Source organism: Uloborus diversus, chromosome 2 (assembly GCF_026930045.1).
Source record: "Uloborus diversus isolate 005 chromosome 2, Udiv.v.3.1, whole genome shotgun sequence".
NCBI classification, from domain to species: Eukaryota; Metazoa; Arthropoda; class Arachnida; order Araneae; family Uloboridae; genus Uloborus; species Uloborus diversus.
In genome coordinates, this window is record NC_072732.1 from 98,441,552 (window position 1) to 98,453,601 (window position 12,050).

General features: G+C 31.8%; 1 protein-coding gene across 2 annotated transcripts in view; it reads left to right on the forward strand.

Moving 5' to 3' along the window:
* The window catches only part of LOC129235297 (trafficking protein particle complex subunit 11-like), a 121,265-nt gene that overhangs the window by 16,150 nt on the left and 93,065 nt on the right, over positions 1–12,050 (forward strand). For both annotated transcript variants that reach the window (XM_054869026.1, XM_054869025.1), the window contains exons 4-7: positions 3,530–3,600; positions 7,214–7,328; positions 7,403–7,502; positions 8,530–8,603. In XM_054869026.1, the coding sequence (XP_054725001.1) occupies positions 3,530–3,600; positions 7,214–7,328; positions 7,403–7,502; positions 8,530–8,603 (360 nt within the window). The remainder of the gene's footprint in view (positions 1–3,529; positions 3,601–7,213; positions 7,329–7,402; positions 7,503–8,529; positions 8,604–12,050) is intronic.

Below are 12,050 nucleotides of genomic sequence, written 5' to 3' on the forward strand. Positions count from 1 at the left end.
CTAAGCTGCATCTGTACAATGTCTTTCTTGTTAACAAAATTGAACTTTGAAAATAATTTGTCTCTGGTTATCAGGCTCCTGGGGTAGGCGGCCGCCTATTGCGGCAGATTTTAAGGGCGGCAAATTTCAAAATGAATTTTTCTTTCAAAAGTTCTAATATTTGTTTCAGTGCCATAAGATACACAGCTTTAATGTTAAAAATAATAACAATAATTTAGAGTTTGTACCAGTGTTTGAATATGCAAAGCATAGTTTGGAATTCAACTAGAAATTCAGTTTAATTTGAGGGGCGGCAATAGGATTTCCAATCCCGAAATCCCAATCCCAAATCCTGCGGGATTCGGGAATCCCGCATGAGGTATTCAAACTACAGGAATTCATTAACTAAGGCACTTTTTAAAAGTGATAAAAAGTATCTTTATCTTGAAAGACTTGAATATGCCTCAAATTTTTTATATGGTTTTTTATTTGCTATGAATGTAATATATATATATATAAATGAACTGAGCACAAAAGATTTTTAAGTATGATTCTGTTGAAAAGAGATTTTAATCTGTTATATGCTAATTATTCCTTGAGTAACTTAATCCATGATATTAATTTTTGTTGAAGAATTTCACAAGTTTTTTTTTCCTCTGCTGTCCAAACCTCATCATTGTAGTAGGCCTTATTATTATTTATTATGTGAAGAAAACAAACATATACTTTCACTCATAAGCACATGTATTTTTCAAAGGCAGAGCATGGATAGGGACGGGGGGGGGGGGGGTATAGCCACATTATTTTCAATGCAATTGAATGATGAGACAAATTAAAATTTTCTTCTGCCATTTTTGGCTGTTGAGCTCCTGAGTTTGGCTCCTGAGTTTACTGTTTATCTGCCTTACTGTGAAGCACAGTTAGGCAGATAAAATGCCTCGTCTACTTTGAAGCATTTTAAATTATGTGACTTTGAAATCCCATGTTTCTTTTTTTTTTGTCAAAGTTGAAACATAAAAGAAGCCAGAATACTGGCCCAATTAACATCTTTCAATGCTCTTCTGTGTCACTACCAACAAATATTTTCAACGTATTTTCTCGGTGTCATAAAAATAAAAGTTCAAAGAAATTTTTACTTTGAAAATGTAGAGAAGATAAATAAAATGTAGAAATATAAATATCAATAAAAATAATAACTCTTAATTAAAACAACTTGCATTTCCTATATTAATCCCTTGTTCATTTTCCATTTGTTTGAACTGTAGACAGTTTTCAGAATTTTTACCAATTTGCCTGTTTTCTGTACTGACAGCATGATTTTCTTGCATGTTTACTGTTTTTCCAAATCTTCTCTATTTTTAATTTCAAATTAGCCATGTAAATTGCAGTAGGTGTCTACTAATTGATACTTCAGAGTTCTAAATGAGTTTTTTCTGATGAAATCAGTTTCTTGAAATCCTTGAAAAATCATCAGGTGCTTTTATTTTTGCTCAACCTCTAAGCACTAGAATATAATGCCATATCTGCCAATTTTTCTGCACTAGACAAAAAAAAAAAAAAAAAAAACTATGCATTTTAACTGTTATTAAGCTTTTACAAGCCAATCACTATTTTACCCGTTGTATCTTACTTCTATAAAAACCGCTCATTTTTGTTTGCTATACTATTTTTGTTTATGCACTTGCACATTAACCATGATCACATTAAGCGGCACATGCTGTATTTAATTTTTCAATTGTTATTACAGTAGACTCTCGTTTTACGCGGAGGTTACGTTCCACGAAAATGCCGAGTAAATTGAGACTTAATGCTAGTGTTAAAATAGGGGTTTGGTTCTGTAGATAAAAAATAATTCATTCTAGTGATGACTGGTGACTAATTGTATAATAAGTTAAATGTGTACTTATATTGACTTTTATGCACAACATGCATAAAGAAAACATAAATTAATTTTGTGTTCTGTTTATAAAGAGGAGCTGGATTTGATAGTCTTTTAGCAGTCATTAGGAATTTTTCTCTGTAATTCTTTGCAGAGCATTAATGCATCCATGATCACTTGCGTCATTTCCATGATAGAACCTTCCTTTACCAACAAATCAGAAATATCATTTCTATTCTCTAGGAATGGCTCAAAATTTTCATTGTGAACGTTTTTGGTTGTGCGTCACCGAGGTCGGCATCCTTGTTAATTTCGGCCTCCATTGTCACTCCTAAAAGCTCTTCTTCCAGTGAGTTCTGAACTGTGTGAGTTTGATAACTTTACTTCTGGAAAGAGTTCTGGAACCAGTGGCATAAAATGTCTCCCGTGGCCCAAGCTGGATTATTAGCATGCCAAAATGCAGTTGATTACGTTATGCAATCTTTAGGAGTTTGGATTTTGAATGAGAGGAAAAATTAATCTGTTCGCATTGCCGCATCCATGTAAAACCGAAACTCATCCGGGTAAAATAAAATAAAGTTGTCAAATCTTAAACGGCGTATAATCGACACGGCGTATAATGAAACGATGGTCTACTGTATTTGCAATGCTCATTTTTATAGTAAAAATCTCATAAATTTCATAACTGTCAGATTTCCCTTAGCTCTTTACTTGATATGACTCTGCTTGATATGATCACTGTTAATGTTATCAATCCTTTATCCAAATCAGTCCGTCATGAACTTCTCTATTTATTTCTGCACCAAAATTAATGCTTTATGTGATTCCTTCATTGTTTTATGGTACTGGTTTTTGAATCAGGATTTGTATTTGAAACAATCAGAAACTGCTTCATTTAGTTAAAATTTTGAAGAAAATTAATCAGGAAGCTAAAAAGAAAATCCTCCAGATGTAAAATCTTGAGAATTTCAAGCCATAGGTGGATTTAAATATCTCTTTAGCTTCCAGGTTAAAATAATCGGGAGTTTTTCAGATTATTATGGGAAAGCGATCAGAGGATGTGACTGATGAGTCATATGAAGAATATCTTGTTGTTGTGTCAAATCTTAACAATCCTAAAATGAAGAATAGATTGAAAGTGTTGAAACATGGAGTGTCGAGTGGAGTACAACACTGCTTTGATGTCTTAAAAGATATTGATTATGAGAAATTTATGAATCAGTTTCTGAAAGGCTTTTGACAATTTTAACCAGTCCGTTTTTTTCCTGGAAGGTAAGACAATCAATAAAGAGATTTTTGAGTGAGTGCATTTTTTTTTTAAGGAAAGATGCAGTCAATACATGGGAGTATAAGATGAATTTTTTTAAATTTTATTTTGAAACTTAATTTGTGTGGCTTAAATTGTTTAATCTGTGTAACTTTGTTATTTTTTTTTATTGCTATCAATTGTTATTGTTATCAAAATCATTGTGTTTGTAAGTGATCACATTAAGTAGAAAAGACTATTTATTTTTCAAAAATAAGGACTACTAAAATTTTCAGCATGTAAAAGCTTTTTTTTTTTAATCATTATTATTTTTTTTTTTTTTTTGATATATTTTTTATTCATAAAATGTAAACATTTACTGTTCCCTATATTTTTATTTTTAATTTAATGGGAAATTCTTCTAGGGAAAACCTACAGGGACGAAGTACACGAGTTGCATTAGTTCTTATTCAAAAGAGAGCTGCTTTGCCAGGAAGTAAGTTTGATATTTTCAAGAGTATAATTTGAAATCAAAATTATTATTTATATTTTAGAGATAAGATTGATGAAATTGGTTTTGTGATATGAATGTGATATAATTATACCTTTTATTTATGTGTTATTACTGTTCCTTAAAGCCAGCCTAATGCAAGTCACATTATAACTACTTGCAGAAAAGCACAGAAGCGTTTGTCTCATGCACACAAAGGTGGTACTTGCTCCCTTATAGCATTGGCAAATAATTATAAAGATATTGACTACAAATGATGTCACACTTTGAGGGAGGAGGGGGATTTGTGACATTGTGACAAGGAAAAGAGGGGTAATATCAAGAATTCTGACATCACAACTATGTTTATAGAAAACTGGCTTCTGACAAGAGGAGGGAGGCAGGGGGTTAGGTAAAGTAGGACTAGAAATGGGAGTGATTGTTGAAAGAAATGGAAATTTCTTTCCAAGGCCTCTAAAATGCAATTTTAAAATAATCTTTAAAAAATAATTCTTTTAAAGCTGCTTTTATACTTTTGAAGTCTTCTCTTTGAGAACTGCAATCTCTTTGCATCCACTATGAGAATCAGGATTTTTCAAATTTTTGATGTTTAGTACTCTTATTAAGAGGTAAATAAATAAAATCTCTTTTTATTTTTATTAAAATCACGAAATTTAGAAGTATTGAACAAAATTCAATGCTTTTTAAGAGTGTTCAAAAGTTAAATGTTGAACCATTGCCTGAATTTTCTTTTTTTGTTTCAATTATTTTAAATATATGCATATAACATTTCCAGTTAACATTTATAGCCGAATTTAACATAATGTGGAATGGTGTATAGATATTAGACCCTCTCCTAGAGAGTGATGCCACTGGGTGCCCCCCCCCCCCATACTAGAAAAACCTTTAAGAATGATATCAACAGAAAAAAGAAAAAAATACCACAAAAACACCCACCTAAAAGTTTCAATGGTGCAGTTTGTACTATTCCGAACACATTAGTACTTGTATAAATTTTGAAATTTTGTTTTTCAACCCCCCTCCCCCACTCAAGTATTTGATTTTTCACAAAGTTAATTGAGTTTTCACAAACTTATTTGATTTTTCACTGAAAAACTTGGGACCGATCCCCGTTCAGTAGTCGGTGCATATTTGCAAATATCAGGTGCCTACCGAAGGGAGGGTGAGCATCAGATTGCACCGTCAAAACTTTTAGGTGAAGGGAGGATTGAAGTTAGGTGAAGGTAATTTGAAAAGTTTTTTATCTTAATTTCAATGGGATCTTTTTCTTGAGAAAGAGAGTGCTTCATAGAGTTTGAGGGAGGTATGCCATTGTCTTGGGGGGGGGGGGGTCACCTCCTGCTATGTTTCAAATGAAATTATTTAAAAAAAAGTTTAGTTTTTTTTGCTAAGCATGTTGCAGACTGCTACCAAACTTTCTGCGACTGGTGTTTATAAAAAATGTTAGTAATGACTGTATATAATCAGGGTGGCGACAGATCAGGGAGATCAGGGAAAAGTCAGGGAACTTTATTAATCAGGGAAAAGTCAGGGAAATATCAGGGAATTTTGAAAAAATAACAAAAAATCAGGGAAAATTGATTTTATGAAGAATTTTTTTTTTTTTTTTTTTTGCTTTACAAAATTAAGTACTCTAATTCCCTACGCATTTTCCGCCAATTATCTGTTCAAAAAAAAAAAGTAAAATTAATGAGGTGCGATTATACGCTGCCGCATATTTGTACATCTTTTTTCCTCTACGTCACAGTATTGAATCTTACTTATTAACCACAGGATGAACTTCCTAAGATTGCTTCTGTGTCTGTTAGGTTGTTTATTTTACCTAGCTTGAAATTTCCTTTTACGCTTTCAATGCTACGTAAAATACACAGCCATACAGGCAAAGAGGAAGCCTTCATTAATGCCTTAGCTCCTTTGCCTTTATTCCATTGTCTCGAAGTAATTAGCGTACTGTAATCACGATTTAAAGAAGAAATCTTTGGTTTTTGAATTAATACTATAAAAGCTTAAAAGTTATTACTTCTTCGCGTTTTTAATTTAATTCCTAAAATTGAACTTTCAATTAAAAAAACTTTGTTTTTTGACGTTATACTATTTGTTGTCACCGCAGATTATAATGGTTTTCTTTTCTTCAGACTTAAGTGATTCTTTAATTTATAACCAAGTTCTATTCTTCTTTTATATATTTTGAAATTAACTAATTGATTTTTTTCCTTGCATTTTAAAGTTGTTTGTTACAAAAGAAATCTAAGATTTTTTTTTCGTTACATACTGAAATCATTTGAAATAGAGTTAACTTGTGCACCTAAGTAAATATCTTTATTTTTTTATTGTTAAAATGCTGTATTCATTCATTTAAACCTATGTTCTTGATTAGAGAAAAGCTCCCTATGAATGAATGTCAAATGGTTTCATCTGTTTTGCATAAATAGGTCAATTAGTTATATAAGAATAACTATATTACTTCTATTATTTCACTATTACTTGTTATTCTTGCAACAATTATTATACTGTTTGAAAACTTAGTTCAAAATAATTTCAATTGCTTTTTAGTTCTATAATAAATACACATATGTTTTTAAGAGTAATTTTAATAGTTTCTTAAAATTCTTATGCTAAGTGGTTTCTGGAAGTAAAGTATTTTTTTTTTTTTTTAATTTTCTATAATCTTTCCATGTAGAAAAATTTAATATGCTGTTTTGTAGGCTTTTTTCCCCTCAAAAAATTGACTTGATATGTTTTTTTTAAAACCATTTTATTAAAAAAGTAGCATCTTTTTAAAATATATCTTTAGTTCAACAACTTTACACAACTTAAAACATTTAAAATACTGCATTTTATACAAACATACAATGGATTTCAAGTAGAGCAAAGAAAGAAAACCATTATCATTGGTAACGTAAATCAGGAAAATTTGGTGAACTTAATCAGGGAAAAGTCAGGGAACTTTTTTTCACAGTTCCTGTCGCCACCCTGATAATAGTGATGTTAATACTTGATAGATTTCAGCAGGTTGTTTTGGTTTTTGACTAGTTTTTGGCACATCAAAAACTCAACACTGGTTTAACTGTAAAACATCAACATCAGAAGAAAAAAAAAACATCAAAGGCTGATACATCAGTGATCAATATTTTAATGCTTTGACAAAAACATAGACATCGATACGTGAAATACAGCGCCGGCTCAGTCATTTCCAGCCGAGGACTGCAGTTTCGCGCTTATTAGCACTCATCAGCCCGGCATAGGAAAGTGTCTGAGCTGGAGATGGAAAACCTCTTAAGGAAGCCACGAAACTAATAAAATAAGCACGAAACTGCAATCCTCGGCTGGAAATGACTGAGCTGGCGGTGTATTTCACGTAATTCTGCTTTCTCCCTGGCTAATGGGCGGTAATTTACTGAATATTGACATCGATGTCGCACCCCTACAAAGGATTAATGGGCAAGCGTATGAGGTCTATTATTTTAACTTTGATCGTTTTAAAAACTAAGATAGTTATGTTTCTCTTTAAACTTTTGTGCTTTTTTTTAATACATACTACAAGCATAATAAATTGTTGCAAATTTTAATACTATCTTGGTGTAACATATATTTGCAGCTGATGATCAGATTGCATCTGAGAGAGCAGCATCTTTATGTAGTGCCTGTGATCTGTCGGGAAAAACATTATTTGTTTTGCCACATTCTGATCATTTATATGGTTACACACTGCGGTATGTGTTCTTCTATTTTTAATTTCTTTTGCTTAAAGTGTATTGTCTTATTTGATTTCTTTCTTTTTTTCCAGCTTGCAAAATGCTTTTTACGAGTTAGCTCAAACGTATTACCATCATGAAAGCCGACGCATAAAAAACCATAGGGATTTTCTAAATAAAACAACACATCAGGTAAAGTTTTTAGTTTTGTCATTTTAATGCTAACTGTGGTAACTATTACATACTGCATATGATTAGAGTTGATAACGTTCAACTAAGAAATAATAATTATTGATAATATACATATATTATCGAGTAATAGTTATTATATTTTAAGAAGAAAAACTTTTTCCTAAAAATAGATTGTTCATTTTTCTCCTCCTCAAAGACATTTTTTTCTGTCTAATTTTGATATATGTATATACATTCAGACCCTGATTTGACAAACCCCTATTTAACGAATTTTACGTTTTCGCGAATTTTTCTTTTCCCCTGACTGAAGACAAAACCCCCCAATTACTGATTATCAAACCCCAAATTAGAAAATTATTTTAACAACGCACAAACTTTTTTTTTTTTTTTTTTTTTATGATTGAGTTAAGAAACATTGGATTGTTTCCCAAGTGATATATCCACCTTTTGCAAAGCAGAAAAAGACTTTTCTTGGAATCAGCAATGTTTGACGAGTGAATGGGCAACCAATGAATAGCCAATCTGTTGCTGAAAGCAATTTTTCTATTACTTTACATGGAATGGAAACTATAAACATATCTCATGCAGCATGCTGTAAATGACACAGTATTTTCTTCCCTCATAAAGTCGAAAGAGAACTATTTCGAGTGAAGTATCAAAGAAATTGTCAAAATCTATTACACAGTACAATAAAATTTCAAACCAACTAGTGTGTAGTAAGTAGTAGAGTGCTGAATAGAAAGTGTACACTCTCTAATTATGGATGTTCTTGTGCAGTTGCTTATTGGGGCTAAAAGGTAAAGAAAGTGCAATTATTATTATTTTTTTTCCCTCACTCCGATATTATGAATAACCCCAAATTAACATATAAAAGTTTCAGTCCTGATGAATTAGTTAAATCGAGGTCCAACTGTGTATATATATTTTGTCATATAGTTATTTATTATTTTCCTCTTTACTATATTTTTCCTTTTTACTTATATAGTGATATTTTATCATAATATCATTTTTTTGCTTTTTTTTAAAGTTACTGTTTGTGAGACATCAGTTCAAGGTTGCTTTTTTGACTGAACTTAAACAAGATGTTGGCACTGCATTGAAGTAGGTTTTCAGAATTTTGTAAATCTAATCAAGTTTTCAAAAAGTGTATGTACCCTGTATTTCTTGTATATATTTTTAGTTTATTTAGACTACTTTTATCGTTCATATTTTGCTACTGTCCATGTAAAATAATCTTATCTACAATGGCATGCAAAGAAGCTTAGAAGATCACTTTTTATGCTAAGGGAGCTATGCACATTTTTTGCTGGTTTACTGAACCAGCAGGGCTCCCAAATGGTCCGCTTTTCCCGCCAAAGTCCGTTTTTTAGGGTAAAGTCCGCTTTAAACCGCTTTTTAACATTTTGGTCCGTTTAGTTCGCTTTTATATTGTTTTTACTCAAAAATCAGATTTGAAAAATTTTCATTACATTAAAAGATATTGTGTGCTGACATTTGTTACGCCCGAACATGCGGCCGCGGCGCCGTCTTTCTATTGAACCTGACTTTCTGGTATTATTTCGCTTCAGATTGACGTCATTACTCCTCCTTCAACCGCTGTAACATGGAAACCTAGCAAATGGAGAGGTTTGAAGGAGGAGTTATGATGTCAAATCAAAGCATTTTGCTACTGAAATTTCTCACAAGTTCGTACGCCCTTGACTTTCATCAGTGCAATTTTCTGAACATGTGTTCGATATGTAGCATCGCGAAAAATTACTTCCTGCGTTTGCGAGTTCAATCTTTTTGCATCTTGTTAATATTTTGATGTTTTAACAATCAAAAGTTATTTTAACATTCATTAACGTATATTAGCTTATTTTATGTTTAATTCCGATAGATATTAAACTACTTTTTTTTTCGGAACCATGGTAACATCAAACTTTCTTGGACTTCGCCGAAAATTGCTTGTTGGGTTTTGAGATTTCAATCTCTTTGCATCTTGTAAATATTTTGATATTTTTGGCAATCGGAAGTTATTTTGACGTTATACCTCCTTAGATTAGCTTATTTTTTGGTTAATTTTAATAGACAATTAACTTTTTTATTTTTGGAACCATAGTAACATTGAACTTTCTCGCACTTCGCGGAAAGTGCTTGTCGTGTTTAAGATTTCAATCTTTTTGCATCTTGTAAATAATTTGATATTTTTGTCAATCGGAAGTTATTTTGACACACTCCACCATAGATTAGCTTATTTTTTGTTTAATTTTAAAAGATAATAAACTACTTTTTTTTTTCGAAACCATGGCAACGTTGAACTTACTCGCACTTCGCGGAAAATTGCTTGTCGTGTTTGAGATTTCAATCTTTTTGCATCTTGTTAATGTTTTGATATTTTTGGTAGTCGGAAGTTATTTTGACATACTCTACCATAGATTAGCTTATATTTTGTTTAATTTTAATAGATAATAAACTTTCTTATTTTTGGAACCATAGCAGCATTGGACTTTCCTGAACTTCGCAAAGAATTGCTTCTTGTGTTTAAGATTTAAATCTTTTTGCATCTTGTACATATTTTGATATTTTGCGCAATCGAATGTTGATTTCACATATGCTATCCTAGACTAGCATATTTTATGTTCAATTTTAGTCATGTTTAGTTTTAGAGAATATTTTTTTTAGAAATTATGCCAACAGTGAACATACTTCGCGAAAATGTGATTCTTGTGTTCAATATTTCAATCCTTTTGTATCTTGTAATTATTTTAATATTTTTGAAAATTGGAAGCTGTTTTGACATGTGCTACCTCAAATTATATTATTTTATTTTATTTTAAAAACTAAAACTTTGTATCCTTATTTTTTTTAAAATACTCATAATGAGTATTTTCAATTTGAAAATATAGCTCTATGAATCTGAAATTACACATTTATTTATTACATTAAGTTATGCAGTAAAAGCAGACTCGAGTTTACATTCAGTGTATTTATTGTTTGAGCAGCATTTGTATATTTTTGGGTGTGGTGACTTTAATAAAAAAATTTCTTTCTCACTAATTTTTATATATACATGAAGACATTACAATATTTTTTGGTGCCCGAATGACTAATACATACGTATGAGGAAATGATTTGGATACTTAGCATACTAATAAATGATTTGGCAATCTTCTAATATTTTTGAACTTAGTTAGTCAGTAGCGGAGCCAGAAATTGCCTCCTGCTTTGGTGTTTGGTCATAAACTCTCATATGTATATAAACTTACCATATTTAGGCTGGAAATATGTATAAAAACCAAGGGAGGGGGAGGGGACCTCCTGGCCTCTAAACTATGTCTTCTTGTCCTGCGGTATCTTATATCAAAATGAATTCTCTTTAAACTGGTTATGTGAAAAATTTTGTAAACTACTATGTGCTATGGTGTTTACTGTAATAACTGTATCTAAAAAGTCTTTATTAGGTATGCACTAATTCATCGGTCACTTAGGTGATTATTTTTAATTAGCCAGTTTTTACCTGTTAATTTGTAGAAAATTTATTTTTACAATTAAAGTTACTCTGTAAGATGGTTAGTTACATGCTTGCTTGTCACCTCCCCCCCATCCAAATGTTTGTGTAAATAATATAATTCAATGCACAGAAAATTCAGTTGTGCAGAAGGTGATAAGGATTTATGATTAAAAATCATTACTGTGGTTAATTAACGAATTATCTTCACGTATTTAGTGCCAGGCAGCTAATTTGCCTTTTGGTGCTTCCCTGGGTTTAACTATGAATGGTCCTCCCTAGGTCCTCTTTTTAATCCTAACTGGTCCTCTTTGGTCCCCTTTTTGATTCAAAGTGGTTCTCTTTTACCCTTTTCTATGGCTAACAAGGAGAGGTTACGGTCTCGGAAATTCAGATCGGGATGAGATTTGGCAGATTAGTAGTATCCCTTAAGGGTACTCTCAGGGTAAAGTAATAAAGCGCACTAGCCATAAAATTCCGAGAAAACAGCCTTTAAAGATTTACGCGCAACTTATTAACTAGTAGAGATTGTTCGTAAACAAGCGCCCGGTGGTCATGTGGGCAGCGCGCTGGGGTTCCATGCGGTCAATCCGGGTTCAAATCCACTGCGAGTTTTTTTATTTTTGTTCATTTATAAAGTGACTATTAATGAGCAAGAGAATGCTCAAGACTAATAACCTCTAAATGCAATAACCTAATTAAATGTATGACTAGAAATGCATGATTAAAAAATAGTTGAAGACAACTTAAAAATAAAAACCAAATTTATTTGGTCATTTAGTAAAGTTAGTTAAATAAAATTAAAAAACATTTGAAACAACGCGAACTAGAGCTGAGCTATATCAATCTATTATATATCTATTAAAAAGAACCCGCATCGTTGCATAAAAGCAAACGAACGCTCAAGTCAACTTGCCAGAGAGAAAACACCGAAGAAGTCTCCTTTCTACTCGAAACATTTCCTTTTATCGTAAGTTAACTCATTTGCATGCGGACGCCAAATCACCTGATACACGCCAGCGTAGCACCTGGCCAATGAGCATCAGGCACGTGCCGAT